The 21,528-nt window shown below is 35.9% G+C and overlaps 2 protein-coding genes and 1 pseudogene across 2 annotated transcripts; all 3 read right to left on the reverse strand.

The window, feature by feature from the left end:
- Positions 1-2,697: 2,697 nt before the first annotated feature.
- Positions 2,698-5,290, reverse strand: LOC132169966 (subtilisin-like protease SBT3 pseudogene; annotated as a pseudogene).
- A 2,141-nt stretch (positions 5,291-7,431) lies between these two features.
- On the reverse strand, positions 7,432-10,962 carry LOC132168063 (monooxygenase 2). Its single transcript, XM_059579131.2, has 6 exons — positions 10,441-10,962; positions 10,208-10,354; positions 9,570-9,638; positions 8,701-8,869; positions 8,387-8,615; positions 7,432-8,234 (listed from the first exon to the last, which is right to left on the reverse strand). Exons 1-6 carry the CDS (start codon positions 10,515-10,517, stop codon positions 7,663-7,665), a joined length of 1,263 nt encoding a protein of 420 aa, XP_059435114.2. The 5' UTR covers positions 10,518-10,962; the 3' UTR covers positions 7,432-7,662.
- Positions 10,963-15,426: 4,464 nt separating this feature from the next.
- LOC148587444 (uncharacterized) lies at positions 15,427-17,079 on the reverse strand. The gene is made up of 3 exons (XM_088512608.1): positions 16,010-17,079; positions 15,680-15,769; positions 15,427-15,513 (listed from the first exon to the last, which is right to left on the reverse strand). Exons 1-3 carry the CDS (start codon positions 16,676-16,678, stop codon positions 15,427-15,429), a joined length of 846 nt encoding a protein of 281 aa, XP_088368734.1. The 5' UTR covers positions 16,679-17,079.
- Positions 17,080-21,528: the final 4,449 nt, after the last annotated feature.

Raw genomic sequence — 21,528 nt, forward strand, 5'->3', positions numbered from 1 at the left:
GACGAGTTGATGATGACAGCCAATACGCAAGCAAGCTTTGAGAGAATACGTGTTCTTTTTGTCTTTTTGAATGAATTTGAATAGAGGATAACTTCTATAAGGAGCTGGTGTAAACCAACTCCTTTGTGCCCACCAATTAGAATTGGACAGCTAGGATTATCACACCAAATCAAATGAGGTGAAAAACATTGGATTAAAACACCAACTCCAATCATCCACAAAAACCCTCATTTTTCTCCTCTCCCTCTCCCTCTCTCTTTCTCTCTCTCTCCAGCGGCGCCGTGCAACCCAGCCCAGAGCTTGCCATTGACGACACCGGAGGAGGACAGCCCAAATTTTGACGGAGAAGATGACAGAGCCCAACCCATGCTGCCCTCTCTCACTCTCACTCTCACAGACACACACCGGCAGCAAAGAAAAAAATTTCTTTGCTGCCCAGTGCTTTCTCCACGTCAACGTTTTTGAACATCAATATTGCTAAGGGACACCACAAGATTAATTTGACATATTCTTGTTTGGAGGCTTGTGCCCTGCCATTTAGATCAACAAAAGATTTTGAAAACAATCACAACTTTAATGTCTCTTCTTTCCATTGCTTCAATTGCAGGAATTACAATGTCCTGCCAACACAACCTCAAAGTAGCTTGTAATTATTTGGTCACTAATGATCTTAGTTTAAAGAAGCAATTTATAATGTAAGAAAAAATCAGACATTTAAGTAATTATTTGACACTAAATAATTTGACACTAAAACCAGATTATTTGACAAAAATCCAGAGAGAAAGAAAGGTTGGGTTCCGGTGGGAGAGAGAGAGGTTGGGTTCCGGCAAGATCTCTGTCATGCCGCCGGCAAGAGAGAAAGAGAGAGCACCGGGAGAAGTTCTTAGCTGATTTGAGGAGAGAAACCCACCAAAATCCAGTGTGTGGAGAAAATTCCAGTTCTTAGCTTATGGGTTTGAGGAGAAAAATTATTATTTTTCTGGGATGCACGGCGCCGCTAGTGAGAGAGAAAGAGGGAGAGGGAGAGGAGGAAAATGAGGGTATTGTGGATGATGGGAGTTGGTGATTTAATCCGGTGTTTTTCACTTCATTTGATTTGGTGTGATAATCTTAGCTGTCTAATTCTAATTGGTGGGCACAAAGGAACTGGTTTACACCAGCTCCTTATAGAAGTTATACTATAATGTTTTGATAGAAGTACATAACCCCCCAAAAAAAAAAAGAAAAAAAAAAAAAAAGAGAGGTAACTTAGCTTTACGTCCTTAAATTATTAGGCGATTTAATAAGTTGAACTCCTTCGTCAGATTTTAAATATTAAAAGTGAGATAATAATATTTATATTCCTAACTTTTTTTATAAAATTTCAAATTTACCATTAATTTCAAATTAAAAAATAAAAAATATATATTATATAACAAAAAAAATCACAAGATGACCCACGGTTGGGACACTTTGTGACCTTTTTTTTTTTTTTTTTTTTTTCAATTTTTTCCCCATTTTTTTTCAATTTTTTTTATAAAAATTTTATAAAAAGAAAATTGAAGGGTAATTTTGTCTTTTTAAGAGTTTTAATGGAAAAAATTAACAGAGAGGGTAAATTGACTGCAATTGAAAGTTCAATTGTTCAAATTGAGAGATTTTAAAGTTTAAGGAAGTTTGTCAAATTGCGTGATAATTCAGGGTTTAAAATAAAATTAACCCTTTAAAAAAATATCTTTTGAACTCTAGTAGCTAGAGGCTGCTTACATCTTTATCAAACTTTGGTTTGAAAGGGATCCATATATATAGTATTAGCCTCCATGTTTGATCATCATTATCAAACTTTGGTTTGAAAGGGTGGATATATATATATATAGTATCAGCCTCCATGTTTGATCGTCAATGAGTTTTGTTAGAGCATTCAAACTACTTATTCAAATGTTTAAGCTGATTAATGATAATAAAAGAGAAGAAAAACTTTAGTTAATCCTCTTAACTTTCATCACTTTTACAATATTTTTTTAAAGTTAAAAAATTTTCAATTTAACGTATCGAACTTTTAATTTTTTGTAATGTTACCATTCCCTAAGACTCGTGGCTCACAATGGCTGAGAAAGATTCTGAAAAAGTTTACTATTTATTTAATTAACCATTAAAAACATTCCAAAAAAATCATGAAGACCAATAGGCTTAGAAGGAAACTGAGTGCAGAATTGCCACACGAAACCAAAATTGCAATTTCAAATCGATGCAAACGTAAACATTTGTAATACAAATTTGAGAAATGTTATATGGTACGTACACCCCCCATTCCACTCCTATCTCACTTGGCTAATGTTGCACTGTCCATGAGGCCTTTGATCAATCCTTGTTAAAAAAATAAATAAATAAATAATAAAAAAAAAAAAAAATCCAAAGGCCACATCAGTCCAATGAAATAGAGGTAGGATATGAGTATAATATATAACATTACCAATTTTCATACATGTCAACTAAGAGTAATGCTAAAAACTACATTTTTGTCCCACCATTATTCCATCCTACTGATCATTGTGGTAATGTCAATCAACCTTTTTTATTTTTATTTTTATTATTATTATTATTATTATTATTATTTTAACAATGATGCCTAATCCAAGGGCGGCTTATTAACACTACTGCATCCGCATAGTAAAATAATGGTAAGATAAAAGTGTAGTTTCTAGCACTAAATGTCCACTAAATTACAAAATGCATCATAGGTGCTACTACAATGGGACTTCTAACTGTATGCTTTCCATTTTCTTCAACCCAAACAAGTGCACCAGATGAAACCTGCTGATTTCCTAGCCCTTTATACTGTATAGTAACTGTGTAGGACTTCTTCTCATATTTCTTTGCTAAGACCAATCTCTTTGGTGTGATTTGAACTGCAGAACCTTCTGGTGCTGTCACCATGGCTGTGTAAGTTGTCGAGCCCTTTCCAACATTGGTCACAGTCCTCTGATTCTTTTGAACCATTGATATTGTCACATTGGTACTGTAGTATAAAGCAACAAATGATGGGTAATTAAGATCAAAAGATGGGTTTGAGCAATTGTGCCTACTTGATTTTGTAATGGCTAAGATTTGGCTCTTGGTTAAATTCATAGCACATAAAAGGTTGACATAGTCCTGTGGAGTTGCATCATAAATCAAACCTGGGTCTAGTGCTTGATTAGGATCAATTTGTCCTGCTCCCATGGCTAAAGGTGTAGCATGCTGCAAATAAGTGCTATAGTCTCTTATCGGATTCTGAGCATTATCCATAGGATTTGCAGTGGTTATTATGGCAGACCTGATAGCAGAATCACTCCATTCTGGGTGTGCTGCTCTCAAAAGCACCAGCACACCAGCTGCATGAGCACAAGCTGCAGATGTCCCAGACAGTATATTGTAGCCATTGAATAAGAAATCATTTGGTCCAATTCCAGCAACTGGTAAACTTGGAAGCCAAAACATGAAACCCAGGTGCTATTATATCAGGCTTCAAGATGCCTTGATAGCTGAATGCAGGGCCTGTTGAGGAGTATGCCACAGCTGGTGCTTGCACTGAATGTAGAAATGTTTGGTTAAACTTTAGGCTGGCAATGGGATTAGAAGCATTTGTTGCATAACTAATTACAGCTGATGCATCTTTGGAGCTAATAACAACACCAGGAACAGAAACCTTGAACAGAGGAAAATCATGGATGAATATGCCCCACATGTTTGATCTGATTATATTTTGCATTTGATAGTTGGGAGACATGATATCATCACATATGAAGAGGCTAGGATGCGCTTTGGCTTCATCCATTGACACTGATGAATTACATCCTGATGAGGTCTTATTGTACACCAGTGTGAAATTTTGTAGATCATTGCTGGCAGGGAACATGGTCCATCCAATGATGGTTTGACCATTTCCAAGGGTCAAAATTCCGGCAAACGAACGATCAATGGTGCCGGCTCCAACGGTCAAAACCCATGGGATCCCATTATGTAATGAACCGAGCGGCCGGACACCTCCATTTCCTGCTGAAGTTGAAACCGACACGCCCCTCTCCATGGCAGCAAATGATGCTATTGCTATAGGATCCTCATACATTGGCACTCCATCAAAACCCATGGAGATGGAAAGTACATCAACACCATCAGCAATGGGATACCTGTTAAAATATTGATTAAATTATTAAATTTATTCATTTCTATTAATTTAAGCTTTTGAGATAAATGATGATTTTACATATGGTATAGTCATGAGTTTGAACTATGTCTCCGTCATTCATATCTTATTTCAATTAAATATTCTACGTATTAAGTTTTTAAGCTTTTGAGATAAATGGTGAATCACATCAGAGGTTCTGAGTTTGAACCATATGTCTCCTTCATTCACCTCCTATGTTAATTAAATATTCCAAATATATATATATATGACTTCCATACAACTGGGATAATGTAACAGTGAGAATCAATTAGTTATATAAGAGTCGTATATCAGTTTACAATGTTTACTAATCGATTAAAGTGATTAAATTTACTCTTTATTAGCTTAAACTATTGGAATAAGTGATGATTTAATAATACCTGCAAAAACATCAGAGGCATAGCCTCCTACATCCCAGTAGACTTTGTACATGGCAACCTTAGCACGTGGAGCAACACCTTTGGCTGTTCCATTTGTGTAGCCGAAAAAAGAAGCACCGCTTACAAAGTTTCCGGCAGCTATGGAGGAAGTTTGTGTTCCATGTCCCAAATCATCTCTAGCAGAATTCATGAATGGAACATGTACATCAGTGCTTGGATGTGAGGCTAATGCACCCTTGTTGAAGTATCTAGCTCCTATAAGCTTGGAGTTACACATGGAGCAATTAAAATTTTCTCCTCCTTCACATCTCCCCTTCCACCACCTCGGAACTCCGGCAGCCATTCCATCTCCTTTGAAGCTCTCGCTCTCTGGCCACACACCGCTGTCAATGATGCCAATGATAACGTCTTCGCCGTAGCTAGAGGCCGGCCATAGGCCTATAGAGGGAGTGAGGGAGAGGAATTCTTGGCTGTGGGTTGTGTCAAGTGTGACTATCTTGTCACTATAAGCTGAAATGAACCCAGATATATTCTTTAAAGCCTTGAATTCATCTGGAGATAAAAGGGCACTGAAACCATGAAGAGCTGTATCATAAGTGTATAAAACCATTGGAGTGTCTGATAATGTTTGATTTGCAGGCTCAAGGGAATTAACAACAGAGAAGTACCATTCTTACTGGGTCATGAAGGGCTTGGGCATGAAAGAGTTGTCCATGTGAACTATATGTTACCCTTTGTGCTGACGATAATTTAGGGTTGAAAATAAAGAAACCCCACACAAGGCAGAACAAATATGGTATGAAAACCCTATCATCAAGCCCCATATTTCTGAAACAGCAAGAAGAATTTTGCCTTGTAGTTGTATATGTTTGCAGATCATTTGGTTATTTATAATTGTGAATATGGTGGGTTTTACTTAGACAAATTGAATAAGGACGAAAACAGAATATTTATCTAGGAGAAATTGGATCTTATTTTAAAATAAAATATATATTTTCTAACAATTAGTACCTAGGAATGCCTTATATTGGTAAATGCAAAGTCAAATTATTTGCAAATCATAAGGGAATCAAGCTAATTAAATTATATAGACAATCCCATGTAATTAACAATTCATTGGGCTAGCTCTAATGCAATTTGCTCTCTATTTCTTTAGATTAGTTTTCTCTATATTACCTTTCAAGGCAGAAAGACATTAATGCTTTGAAATAAACTCGAAAAGACATAGCACTATTTTAGCATGTCATACCAATCTAGTTAATTGATGACAGGCTTAAAGTAAATTTAAACTTGCTCATCTTTCTCTTAAATAAGTCAAATAGTTCAAAAAAAAAAAAGAAAAAAAAAAAGCTCACAAATATATACCGTTTCTTTGTAATTGAAAAAGGGTAGAAACCTAATGTCAGCGCATTTATTTTTTTATTTTTTTAAAAATGCATCATTATTTACATCGTTAGATACATTAAAATACAAGAGACACCGGATCTTTGGAACATGGCTTTTCATTTTAAGAAGGGACAAAAAAGCACGAATTAATATATGCCCTATTGACATGTACACATGCTTTGTTTAAAGATCAAAAGTCTATTTCCATTCTCTTACCTTTTTCATGAGACGGAAAAAATGGTTATTTTCTCTCTCATATGTCTTTCTCCTTTGAAGGCCTAAACCTATCCTGAAATCACTATACTTCATATTAAGGAATCAGATAGTTGAGTAGTTGACTATCAAGGAATTAGATAATAATTTATTTTTTCATTTAATTAAACGAATCAAACCTCTTAATCTTAATTTTCCAATTTTGTATTCAGTTCGTGTCGGGTTCACGAGTTATATCAAAAATTGTCTACTATTATGTCACGTGTCGGGTTTAGATTATGTCAAAACATGGATATAAGATTATATATGTCAACTCTAATCCTAATTCATTCAGTAAACGGGTTAGATTTTTCAACTTTAACCATTTAATTTCGTATTGTACACTGATGAATTACATCCTGATGAGGTCTTATTGTACACCATTCAACTAGTATGTTATATGGAGGGTCCATCATTCAAATAGTATGTTATTATGGATAGCCAATAATCTAGCCAATGTTTAATTATGGGATTATGAAGACCCATGAGAGTTAAGGGGAAGCGCACCAAATTGGATCCAAGCCCACAACCCGTCTCGACTGGTTCAACAGATTCAATAGGCCCAAGTATCCTCCAGCCGTCCAGCGATGGGCCAACACCAATAAATGAAATACTCAACAGAAGCCCAACAGCATTAGAGGCTCACATGGGCCAGAAACACCAAAATTTCTCTATTGTCAAATCCAATGTGGCCAAAATGAGATCTGAAGTTCGCAAATGGGAAACCTACATTAGCAAAGAAGCTGGCATAAAAATGAATCACATGATCAAGAATAAGCTAATTCCCCCACCCATGGTTAAGGGTTTGCTTTTTTATAGCAGATTTTCCACAACCGCTAGCCACATGGCACACTTTTATTGGAGGTTCTCTCACGCTTTTATAGTTTTATTGGACGCTCTCTAATATTGCTGTGTATTTTAAGTCTCGTGACTCTTGTAAACGATCACCTCATGTTGTGATCACGGAAACTGAAAGCATTACTGGCGTGCTAAAAGACGGGATTTAGTGTGGTGTCCTGCAATTGTACTTAGGTCGACTAGTCAATCGACCCAATATCGAGTCATGAAGCGGCACCCAACAAGTGGGTACGAATTAGTTCTATTATCTTGACAATTATGGTAGAAGAAAAAACACCAAAATTCTTTTGAAATGAAGAACAAATTTCTTAATTTGCATAACTCCCACGGTATTCATTTTATGATATGGAGATTCCTAACAAAATATAATTGCCCAAAGAAATCCTCTACACTGTGATTGGTGATTCAAATTTGGCCATTTCAATCTTTTTGACAAAACATTCTTACAGATAAAAAAAAAAAAAAAAAACCGCTTTCATAACTGGAGTACAATGCATGTTTAAATAAACTACGCCTAAACCCTATGGCAACACGCATTTGTTATAACTTGCCTAACATAATTTTAATACCATTAACTCTTGAAAATTAAATACTAATAAACTACTCCGAATTGGAAATGCTGAGCTTCCCACAATCAAAATCAGATTTTTTCAACAGAAATCCACCCAAGTAAGCAGCCAATATTTTATCCCTTATGAAGTTCGTCACACTACTTTCACCCTCCTGGATAAAACCAACCATATAAGCTGTAGTAATGAGGTCAATGCTTCTCCATCTCCTTTCCTTTGCATAATTCTTCAGCCCCATCTCAATCCTCTTGTATTCCTCTCTTTCTCTTTCAGCTTTCTCTTTTGTTTTCTCACTTGGCTGCTCTTTCAACAAGGCATTGGCAAGACACCTTGCCAAAACAACACCATCTTCCAAGGCAGCACAACCACCTTGGCCAATGTCTGGGGTCATGGGGTGGAGTGCATCACCAGCAACACAGACATTGCCTTTGCTGATGTTTCCCCAAAGAAGCTCCCATGGATGTCTGTACATTAATGGGGATAAAATAATACCCTCCAGATCAGTGTCTTCAATAATTGCCCTTATTTCATCAGGCACCTTTTCTAGCTTGCTTAACACAAGTCGCTTCATTTCAGCTGGATTATCTTCTATCTCATCATTCTCTGCAAGATATGTAAATATGGATAACAATTGTGACAATTCTACACATAAATGCTAGAAGTGAACAATATGTATTATGAAGTTCCAAAATACATGCATTAAATCACCAGTTATTTTAAAAACTTAAATTGATCAGTCGGGGAAAATGGTTGACCTTTGCCAGAGGGAGTCCAAGTGAAAAACCAGTAGACGGTTTGATCATCACAAGGAATAAAACCAGATCGAAAACCTTTGCCATGGAACTGCATGAACTTTGGACCAAACCCATGTCTCTGCTTGAAATCTACACACCCCCTTATGGCACATCTCCCTGTGAATGCTGCTTTCTTCAACCCCAGCCATTTTGACACCACTGAGTTCACTCCATCACACCCAATCAACACCTTCCATTCACAAAGAGGATACTCTAATAAGGTCTGAGTAATTATACTAAAGAAAAAAATTCCAAGGAAATATATAAAAAATTACCTTGGTTTTGAGAATGGTTCCATCAGCAAGATGCAAAAGCTTATAGAAGCCTGATTCCTCTATAGAAACCACCTTGGAAGAGTACCTAATTGTGCCAATTGGAAGCTCCTTTGCAAGGCTTTCCAACAACAACTTCCTTTGAACACAACGAATTTCGTGCTCCCCAGCACTGCACATCACACACCAATAATCCGGCTCTTAAACACTTCAACTATATATGATTATAAATATCAAAATCAAATTGTCAGCATCGTATACAAACAAAATGGCCAATAATATATATATTTTTTTACATGTGCTCATAACAATTCTCATTCGAACCCATCTACTAGATGAGCTTCGGGGGAAATTCTTGAGAGCTTCAATTGAAGTGGCGGTCGGTCCGTATTCAAACGAGATCAGCTCTAAGACCCGAGGCATCCGGCCGGTCAGTATTGCTGCCGGATCCCATTCAACCGAGAACTTATTCCTAAGGTGTCCAATTAGAGTCTAAATCACTCTCCGTCAGACCAAGGATGGTTTTTAGAGTGTTCGTAGGGTTATGTCGCATTTCCTAATCAAACTTGAAATTACTCTTCCAAACGAGATCGCGACTGTGTATTTTATTTTGTGTTTTACTAGGTTTAAGACTATTTTTTATATAAGCCTAATAAGGACGGCTTAGGCCGTAGTACGTATTCTCATTGGTTTTCAATAATAATAATAATAATAAAACTTCTCTACTCTCAACACTTGAATCCGCTTACTTATTCTTGACAGTTCAAAATTTGTACCATCAAAGAAATGGGGGTGGGAAAAACACCAAGCCACCTAGAGGTTTTATGCTATAGAGGCACTATTACTATTGGCAGTACTGCTGTAAAACTCACCGTTTTCCTTTAGCTTCAAATGACGTATCTGAGGTTTGATGTCCTGAAATTGTAGAGCTAGTCACATTCCTGCAAATAAATTGTAGAGCTAGTTACATAATGTGCTGGGGATTGGTCAGTTTCATGCTTTTAACATGAAAAATTATTCATAATATTTTGGGGGCTAAAGGAGGGAGGAGCCTGTACTTTGTTTTATAAGGATAAAATTGTCAAAAAAAAAAAAAAAAAAAAGAGTAAAGTAAAATGACAATTTTACCCTTTTTAAAGTAATTTGAAAGAGGTCCTCGTAATTTATTAGTATTAATATGGACCGGCAACTAATCATTAGACCTATAATTAACCATTTGGATCAATAAACCAATACTAAAACCAAAACCTTTGTAGAAGTATATATATCCATATTTTATCAAGTTGTGCATTTACTATGTAAACTTGGGAAACTTGGGCCGGCTCAATCGTTACGCAGTTAAGGTGACCGATTAAGGCCCCCCAAAGATATAAAGCTTCTTTAAGAAATAAAATCTGTTAAAAACAGTATTGAAAGGACAAAGCTTGACCAATTATAACACCATATGCATAGTGGTAATTAAGCTAATTAAGGTGGCAATAATGAAGAGATAAGGTTGAAGCCCAGTTACCCATAAAGCCTTTGATGATGTTGTCGGAGAGAGTCACCAAGGCCAACAGCATCTAATGCCCTCCAAGCATTTGTCCATGTCGTGAAGGCAAATCCAGTGACCCTCAATCCATCCGAGGATTCCAACACTATGCTTCGAATTCCCAACCTACAACATATATAAATATATATTTGCCTTCTTTACAATCTTAAATACGCATGAAAAGAGAGAGAGAGAGAGAGAGAGAAGGGTACCTATGAAGTCCTAAGGATGTTGTAAGACCAGCAATTCCAGCTCCCACAATCACAATGTCTTCCCCTGTTTCCATCATATTTTGGCTCCTGTTTCTGTGTTGAAGGGGATGATTACTAAATCTACACTATATATATAGTATATATGTATATATAGTATCACTTTGAAATGAATTTGTGTCCTAGATGGGAAGGTGGTTGGAAGGTTACGAACAGGTCGGTGCATAAGACCTCAGAGTGGAACAGGGGATTGCTTGTAAGTCTTTGATCCTGCTCACTTTTGAGCTATTGACCCATATAAACCACTCATTTTATTTGCGTCGAAAACGACGAAAGCTTAATATCTAAAAACTTGTATCAAATAAAATATTATTTTTGAATACAATCTCAAACATACTATGACGACCGGTGACTGGCGACTGGTAGCTGCTCCCAATAACCACATGTTGATTGATTATGGAAGCGCATACGTAATATTGAGATGTGTGACAGAATTGTTAAGTGTATTGCAGAATTTCTGTGTCTCCTGGATCTCTTGCTGCGGCGGCGGCTGGTACACTGAAGTTGTTGGACCGAGATTTATAATTGATAATCTATTATATTATTATTATGTTATGTTATTAGTTTTGTCTCTTTTGCTTTGGGCTATGGTTTGCATGTGATCAAAGAGGATCACCAATGACGGAGTAATAATAGTCCAAAAACCCACAGGCGGCTGCCAAAAGAAAAGTTGGCCACTAGTGTTTACGGATGTGTTTGGCAAAGGAATGACAAAAAAAGGGAGTATAATGATGTTGTATCATATTTAATTGATATGAATGAAAAAAGTAAGAATATTTTGTATAAAAAAGTAAAAATTTTGTTTTGTAGTATTTTTTTATTTGAATAGTAATAAAAAGTAATCGATATGATGTAAAAAGTAAGAATGTTAGGGTTAATTTTGAGAAAGTTTTTTTGGGATTGAGGTCTTGGTCTGGTCCAGCCTCTTGGCAAACACAACCTATAGTTGGCAAAGGATTTGAAAAAAGAAGTGGACCAAAACTGTAGCAGATTTAATTAATGTGAAAAAGAAGAATAATATTTTGTATAAAAAAATAAAAAAAATTATTTTATAATAATTCTTTTATTTGAATAATAATAAAAATAAATTGACGTGATTTAAAAATAAAAATATTAAAGTTAATTTTAAGAGAAATTTTTAAATCTTTAGGTCCCGTGGATCCATTGCCTCAGGCACTTGTCTTTAAAAGTTGGCTGGACCGAGGTGACAAGTTGATATGATTACAGGCAGCCTGCTTGCCACATGCTTTGTATTTGCTAAAGCCTAAAACCCAAATATTCATTTACATCAGCCCACCAACTACAAAAATGACTTTCGATGCAAGTAGTATACCTACAATGGAGTATGAATTTTTTAATGCTTTACAAATTAATTCTCTTTGATCTCCTCTTAAATGTGGTCATCAAGAGATAATTCAATCGGGTAGATACCATATTTTATGAGGATCTAAATTCATTGAAATTTTTAAGAAAATTTCAGTTTTTAGGGAACAGGATCCTCTCCAATCTATTATGGACTGGAGAATATCCTATTTATGGTGAAGATTTCTCCTCAAAAATTCTATGGCTAAAAATGAGACACATATTCCACTAATAAAAATAATAATAAAATATTATTTTAAATTAAAAAATAAATTAATAAAAAAATAAGAAAAAAGAAGGGGGGTGGCCAGCCACCCCCTATGGTGGCCGGCCACCCCCATTTTGGGTAGGGGGTGGCTCAACCCACCCCTAGTGGCCGGCCAGGGGGTGGCCGAATCACCCCCACGGCCTATGGGGGTGGCTCAGCCACCCCCATCTTGCAAAAGGGGGGTGGCTGAACCACCCCCAAGAACTAACACCTTCGATTATTTTTTGTACAATGGCGTGTTTGAGTGGACTTATGGTAAGATATATATATATATTTCAAAGTCATGACCAATATACTGTAGTTAATCACTTAACTATGCTTTTTTAGTAATATTAAGTTACTGTATATATAACCAACTAGTTAATGATAATATATTAGTTTATACTCAGTTATATGTTTATACACACATATAAATATACGTGTGTATACAAGCCAGGCCCGCGAGCTTTAATTGAGTTTCACTGAGCAAGTCGGGTATATGTTACTTAATAGTCAGATGGGTTTCTAGCTCCATTCATGAATCAAGTTCGGATCAAGTTTAAATGATCGGCCACCCCCATCTTGTTTGAAGGAGAGGAGGGCTTCTCTTTCTCTCTCTTTGCAAGGCACATTTGGATTTCCATTAGCAAATGCAAATATGCAGAAGAGAGTGGCTAAGGAAAGAAAGCAATGCAAAAAAACCACCACAAAATTGGTCTTCCTATCCATAAGTGTTGCAAAAGCACAATGAAGAAGGAAGATTGCAAAAAAGTGTTGTTACCTCTCAAAAGGTGAGAGCACAGTCCATATTAATGAGACCCTTTAAGTAATTGGGGTGGCCCGCAGGCCACCCCTCCACCCATGCGGTGGCTCGCGGCCAGCCCATGGGGGGTTTGGGGGTGGCCTGCGGGCCACCCCAAAACCCATGGGGTGGCCGTGAGCCACCCCAGACCACCCAAGGAGCCACCCCATTGGTGGTTTGGGGTGGCCCGCGAGCCACCCCATGGGTGGAGGCCACCCCAAACCCCCCCTGGGGTGGCTCGCGGCCACCCCATGGGTTTTGGCGGGCCACCCCCAAACCCCCCATGGGGTGGCCGTAAGCCACCCCATGGGTGGAGGGGTGGCCTGCGGGCCACCCCAAACCCCCCCTGAGGTGGCTCGCGGCCACCCCAAACCACCCATAGGGTGGCTCGAGCCACCCCTTGGGTGGTTTGGGGTGGCACACGGCCACCCCGTGGGTTTTGGGGTGGCCCGCAGGCCACCCCCAAACCCCCCATGGGGTGGCCGCGAGCCACCCCATGGGTGGAGGGGTAGCCTGCGGGCCACCCCAAACCCCCCTTGGGGTGGCTCGCGGCCACCCCTAGGGAGTGGCCAAACCACCCATGGGGTGGCTCGAGCCACCCCTTGGGTGATTCTCAGGCCACCCCTGGGGTGGCTTGCGGCAACCCCATAGGGGTTTTTTTTTTTTTTTAGATTTAATTTTTAAAATTAAATTAATAAAAAAAATTAATATTTTAATGGACTAAAACAGTGCGTTTTGAATTTCTTTAACGTCTGTTAAAAAATTTTAACGGCAAGGATTTTATTGTCATTTCAATTGATCTAGGGACTAAATTTTCGAAAAAAAAAAAACTTAAGGATATTAAAATTTTGAAGGGTTGACTCAGGGATTTGTTATACATTTTTCCTTTTTTTTTGGCATACGTCGGGGACCTTTGAGTTCATTTTGATACCACAGTGAGTTAATTGCAAATAAGGTAAACCATAAAGACTAATTTTACATTTTTCCCAAATTTTTAATTGGAACAATGTCCCCATCATATTACCAAAAAATTGCCAATAACCCCCAAGACTAACAAAAATACAAAAATGACTTTAAATGTTTTTCAATAAGATAAAAATAACCCTATAAATTCAAAAGGTTTTTTTTTTTAAAAAAAAAAAATTAAAAAAATATAAATTTTCACTCGGTTTTTACTTTTTTAGAATTTTTAGTTTTAGTTTTTTTTTTTAGAAGGTAGTGGTTGGGCCATGATTCTCTAGACTTCCACTATTCATTTTGAACTGGGAATTGTGTATATGCCTTGCAGCCTACATGTTCAGCCTGGCACCCAAGGACTCCCCAATATATTCGGTTCAAATGCAGGTTGATGGAAAGCACCAAATTTGTGGATATTTTTTGCCCAACTTAATTTCCAATTGTCATCATGCATGAGAGAGTGACTTGTCATTTTGAATTCAACTTTGGGCTTAAAATCGACCACTATGTGAGGGTATTCTAAAGGATTAAGTGGCCGATAAGATTTGAGAAGAGGTCTGGGGACCATTCTCAACCCAGTCAACCACTTTAATGCGTTCTAGCTAAATAGCATTTGATTGTGCTACACTTTCTTTTTTTTCCTTAGAAAAAATATTCTTTTATGGTATATGCTTTTAGTTTGTTTGATTTGGATACAAAACAAAATGACATTGGTTTTTTCAAGAGTCCTTCGGTTATGGTACTACTAGCCATCAACGTGCACTAGGCTCCAAATCTAGCCGCCCAGGGCAAAAAAATAAAAATAAAAAATAAAAAATACTGTTGTCCCAATATACCCACACAAAAAACTCAGGCAGCGATGGAGGATGCAATAGTTCTGTACCCAACACCAGCCATGGGCATAATTTTTTTATTTTATTTTTTCAATTTTCTACTTAAAAGGAAGCCAAAAATAACAACTTGATCCATTTTACTTATGAAATCGGCTTCAATAAAATAAACAAACATATTGCTTTCAGAGGAATGAATGAATTTTCTATATAAATATGCATCACTCAATCTGAACCGATCAAGTTATCCATGCTAATGAGTGTGACACAAACCAAGCATATTGAAAAGGCTTACCGTTTTACTCGTTGAAATTGTTAAAGTAATAATTAAATAATTAAATTTACTTATTCCTATCAACTTAATCTTTTGAAATAATTGATGATTTAACATAAACGACATATTGTTAATATATGAGAAATGTTAAAGGTTTTTCAATTCTCAAAAATCTTGTTTAAAGTTTTGTTAACAAAAGAAATTTATTACATTTATAGTATAAAACTTTTGCAGCTTCCTTTTTCATTTCTTTAACAGCCAAACAGCGCCTTTTGTTAATAGATTTTTTTTTTTTTTTTTTAATTAAGCCAAATAAGTTCATTGCCATTGGTTCGTTAAATTCTGTTTAATAGAAGGAGAAAGAGGTGGTGGAAATGCGTCCCAATATGATGTAAAGGTCGCTATGATGTCAACAATGAGTGAAGCAATTTTTCAATTGAGAGAGAGAAGACTCGGATTACTTCCACGAAGTCTTCTGGGTGGGGAAGCTTGTGGAGAGATGGGGCTGCACAATGTCCATCTCTTCATCATTCTGCTTTTGAAACTGACATTGTCCATATCCAATGAATCTCCTTTATACTATATGCTTTGTTTCCAAAGACCATACTTTACACTAATGCTTGACTTGGCTACCAAGAAGAAAATTAAATATTCCAAGATGACTTTACACTATTCCAAGAAAATTAAATATACCAAAAGACTCGGATTACTTCCACGAAGTCTTCTGGGTGGGGAAGCTTGTTGAGAGATGGGGCTGCAGCCTGTACAGTGTCCATCTCCTGATCATTCTGCTTTTGAAACTGACATTGTCCATGTCCAATGAATCTCCTTTATGCTATATGCTTTGTTTCCGAAGACTATACTTTACACTATTGCTTGACTTGGGTACCAAAACAAAATTAAATATTTCAAGATTCCTTCGGTTTTGGTACTACTTCCTAATCTAAGCCGCCCAGGGAAAAAAAATTAATACCATCACCTTCATCATCACTGTCACTGACTTTTAGCCTACTAAAATAAAAATTAAAAATTAAAAACACTCTACCCCCAATGCTGAACCCATACACATTTAACGCCACTACAAATCCAAATGGCATGCCCATATAAAACCACTTCATGTCAATCCACCCACCGTTCTCGCAGCCTTCATCATCAACATTTGGTGTTGGCCCAAGGGATGAGTTATCTCCAACGAAGTTAGACGTAAGTGGAGGACCACAAAGATCATAGTTCCCAATGAAACTCAATGCACTAAAGCTTTGAAGCTGAGTGCTAGACGGAATTCTACCTGAGAAGGTGTTGTATGATAAGTTCAAATGACTCAAGAATGTTAAACTCGCCATGCTTTGAGGTATTACACCTGTGAGTTGATTTATTGAGATATCGAGAGATTCCAATAATGTCAAGGTATTGATTTTCTCATAAATCTTTCCATGGAGTTGATTATTTGACAAATTCAAGGATCGTATGCCGTAAAGACTTGTGAGTTCCTCAAGGATTTCTCCAATTAAATTGTTGTTCGAGAGGTCCATGCTTGTAACGAGAGCAAGTGACCATCTATTATATTCATACTCTGCTCCCTTCATTATCAAGAATATTTTTCCCAAAGTAAAAATGTATGGAATTACACTGACTTGTCTCACCATGACGCTTAAATTACCAAAGCATCGTGGAATGGATCCTGATAATTTGTTATGTGCAAGGTCCATGATTTAAAGTGAATTGAAGTTACAAAACTCCTGAGGAATACTACCATGAAACCCGTTTGATCGAAGCTCAAGAGCCTTAAGAGAGGCTGAACTATTTCTCAACCAAACAGATAAGCCGCCAGACAAATGATATTCTCACTGAGATCGACAATCACTAGACCTTTGCAATTTTGCATGGATAATGCTACATATCCAGATAGATGGTTTCTTTTCAAGGACAACAACTCAAGCGCAGATAGAGAGCCTAAGGAACTTGATATATTTCCTGTTTGCTTATTGCTCCCTAAGATTAACACTTGTAAGTTAGAATAGTTCATCCAACAGTCAGGAAGTTTTCCGGATAAAATATTTTTTGAAAAATCAAGAAAATTCACATCGCTCATTTTATCTTCATGTTCATATACGAGGGGAGAAAGAGATGTAAGAATTCAATATATAATTAAATGCTAATTGACAATAAAATTAGCAGTGGAATGAATAATTATATAAATACCTCTAGCCATGCTTTGCTTAAGCCAATTGAAGAACAGCTTCACAGAAACAAATCTGGAAAACAAAAAATATTGAGAGGTTATTCTAACCTATGCCTACCAGTGAGTGCCAATTGATGGAATACACAGGCCTTATTTATAGGTAGGTCAGGGACCCTCAATTAGAGCTGTTACCTTAATTATTCCTCCCAATAAGGAATAAAAATAAATAAATACAGCTAATTGATTCCACAAAATAAAATCAGTAATGAAATCAAATACTTGTTCCGCAAGAATTAAATCAGCAATTTAATTCAGAATATTTGATTGAAATCAAATACTTGTTCCACAAGAATTAAATTAGCAATTTAATTCAGAATATTTGATTTCACATAATAAGCTTTTAATTGGAATAAATTACTGCATACCGTAATACAATAATATATGTGACATAATGGACATACTTTAATGGAATTTCTTACATTCTCCCACTTGGCCCTTATGACACATAAATTCCTTATGGTGTTCAGTTCTATGATATGACCAATACTTTATTTATTCCAACCATTCTTGGAATCCTCCCACTCACTTAAGGAATACTACACACGAATCATGGTGGTAAAACTTTTATATGATAAGCCGTCCCTTCCATGTATCACGATGTGTAATACCTCCCTAAATGAGTACTTTATGGATAATGTACTTTATGAATGAACTTCCTATAAGTCATTCAGGTCTAACTTTAATTTTATCCCCACGGATAAGAATAATATATATGCACACAAAAATCTTTATAACATTACCTTTATGTCTATAGACCAATTAAAGAGAAACTTAGCACAAATGAATTAATGAATCCCGTATATTCTACATGACTTTATACTTTCTTTACCGATAAACCTTTAGTCATGGGATCCACAATCATTAATTCAATACTTATATGCTCAATAGACACTTATTGTCACTTAATGCTCTCTTTCATAGTGATACTTTATGTCGATATACATACTTCTGCTTCTACTCAGTTTATTCTTAGAAAAGATAACTGTAGTAGAATTAACTCAGAAGATCTTTATGGGTCTAACTATAAAATCGACAATCTTGAGACCTTTAACAAAAATGTCTCAACCATAATGCATGTGTAATTAATTCACAGCATGTAATGACTTTTGCTTTCATGGTAGATGTAGCAACTGTAGTCTGCTTACTGCATCTTTAGTACATATATACTGAAGTTGATTCTCTACTATCTACACATTTAGCAAAAATCAAACTTGAATAAACACCAACAAATGGTAAGTGTATCTTTAGGTTAAACTGTAGTTCTTGGTTCATTGCATATTCCATAATACTAAATTGACCCAATAGTCCAACTGTTATTTCAATGTCAGGTCTAATGTAGACCTGTGCATACATATGGAATATTTTTCATCTACCTTTGTTCCAATACATTTTGGGACATTATCCCTTTTAATAATAGGTGCTACTGAAGATTCATAGTTCTTCATTCTGAATCTCTCCCAAAACTTTAGTGAGAGGAATTTTATGTAGCAAACCTAAATTAGTGCTTGCAAGCAAAATATTATCTATATACATGACTAAAAGACATGCAACTTTACTCTCACTGACCTTAAGGTATATTCAATGATTAACAAGGTTTTCAATAAACCCATGTGAGGTAATACTTGTAAAATTTTGTATACCATTGATGAGAGACATATCTTAGTCCATTAATAGATTTCCTTAATTTGCAAGCTTTCTGACTGTTATAAAAAAAAAAGTTCTTAAGTTGTCTTATGTACACCTCCTCCTTAAGATCCTCATTCAAGAAAATTGTTTTTCACATCCTTTTGATATAGCTTTAAACCAAAATGAGCTACTCATACCATGATAATCAATGCCTTCCTTTTGAGTAAGATCATTGGCTACAAATCTAGCTTTATATCGTTCAACATTACCAGGAAGCATCCTTTTAGGTTTTGTAAACCCATTTGCAGCCTATGGCTACAACTCCCTCTGGTAAGTCAACAAGATTGCAGACTTGAATTTTAGCCAAAGATTTCATCTCCTCCTTCATGGCATTGAAACACAATGTGAAGTTATCTCCACCCAAAAGGATGTGAAAACAATTTTGGATCGTCTTTTGGTCCGACATAAAAATCAGACTCCTGGAAATATACAACATAATCACTAGGGATTGTTGGTCACCTTATTCTAGAGAATCTTCTTAATCCTATTTCCTTTACTTTTGACAAAGTCTCAGTAGGCTCATTCTGAATTTGTTCCTTATGAGTTGACTGTTTAGAAACTGATTGTGGTTCAAGATAATCAATTTGATTTTCTTTAAGCACAATCAAACACCCTTCATCTGAAGAGGCTTCAGTCAACTCTTGTGCTTCCTCTAATTCAATCCCTTGAGGATAAGAACTCCCACTAAGTTCAGCGTCCTCTAGAAATTTTGAATATCTAGACTCAACAATTCTAGGACTAAATGAAGAACAGTAAAACCTAAACCCCTTGGAGTTTATTGTATAACCAATAAAATTCCGCTAGTTGTCCTTGAAGCTAATTACCTTAGGTGTGGATTATAAATCCTCACTATAGCAAGACAACCCCATATGTGTAAACAATTTGAACTTGGTTCCATTCATTCCTTAATTTATGTGTCTTATGGACAACCCTGAATGGAACCCAGTTAAATGTATACACAACAATTTTCAAGGCTTCACTCCATTAAGAGAATAGAATATTAGTATTACCTTTCATGTCCCCTTTTCATGTACCTATCATAATACTATCTGCCTCTATCAGATCTTACGATCTTCACTTTCTTTTGTTTTGTTTCTCTACTTCTACCTTATAGGTACTGAAAGCATTTAATGCCCCAATCTTATGATTTAGAAGATAGAGATATATCAACCTTATATGGTTATTACCAAAAGAGATAGAATATCTCTAACCATTTAGGCAAGAAGTATGGAAAAGGTCTACACTTTGTACATCATCTCAAGAATCTCAAAAACCCTTTTGTTGGCATATTTAGTGGTATAGTTGGTCTGTTTTTCCTTAATGCAGTCCACATAAATACCAAAGATAGTAAATTTCAAAAGTCGTAAAAACTCTATCATTTATCGACCTTTTATTCTTTATAGAGATATATTCCAATCTCCAATGCCATAACATAGAGAATTTTCTCATTTATAAGACTCTGCTTTATGTCAACATTTATATGCAGGGATTAATTTTTCAAAAAAAATTAGGATCTAAATCAATTTTAAATAGATCATTAATTTAATATTCCACTCAAAAATTTTAATAATGTTCAAACTTGATTTTAACAAACTAAAATAGAAATTAAATTTCTAAAAGAATTGTGGAATATATAAAAACATTATTAAGGTCAAAATGACATAACTGAATTTTTAAAATTAATCTATAGATCCCAACAAATATTATTTAGAAAACCCTGCATTATGTTGACAACGTGGTCCATGATTTAAAGTGAATTGAAGTTACAAAACTCCTGAGGAATACTACCATGAAACCTGTTTGATCGAAGCTCAAGAGCTTTAAGAGAGGCTGAACTATTTCTCAACCAAACAGATAAGCCGCCAGACAAATGATATTCTCACTGAGATCGACAATCACTAGGCCTTTGCAATTTTGCATGGATAATGCTACATCTCCAGATAGATTGTTTCTTTTCAAGGACAACAACTCAAGCGCAGATAGAGAGCCTAAAGAACTTGATATATTTCCTGTTAGCTTATTGCTCCCTAAGATTAACACTTGTAAGTTAGAATAGTTCATCCAACAGTCAGGAAGCTCTTCGGATAAAAGATTTTTTGAAAAATCAAGAAAATTCACATCGCTCATTTTATCTTCATGTTCATATACGAGGGGAGAAAGAGATGTAAGAATTCAATATATAATTAAATGCTAATTGACAATAAAATTAGCAGCGGAATGAATAATTATATAAATACCTCTAGCCATGCTTTGCTCAAGCCAATTGAAGAACAGCTTCACAGAAACAAATCTGGAAAACAAAAAATATTGAGAGGTTCTTCTGACCTATGCCTACCAGTGAGTGCCAATTGATGGAATACACAGGCCTTATTTGTAGGTAAGTCAGAGACCCTCAATTAGAGCTGTTACCTTAATTATTCCTCCCATCAAGGAATAAAAATAAATAAATACAGCTAATTGATTCCACAAAATAAAATCACTAATGAAATCAAATACTTGTTCCACAAGAATTAAATCAGCAATTTAATTCAGAATATTTGATTGAAATCAAATACTTGTTCCACAAGAATTAAATTAGCAATTTAATTCAGAATATTTGATTTCACACAATAAGCTTTTAATTGGAATAAA

The sequence above is a fragment of the Corylus avellana genome, chromosome 2, assembly GCF_965113065.1.
Source record: "Corylus avellana chromosome 2, dhCorAvel1.hap1.2, whole genome shotgun sequence".
In the NCBI taxonomy this organism is placed as follows: Eukaryota; Viridiplantae; Streptophyta; class Magnoliopsida; order Fagales; family Betulaceae; genus Corylus; species Corylus avellana.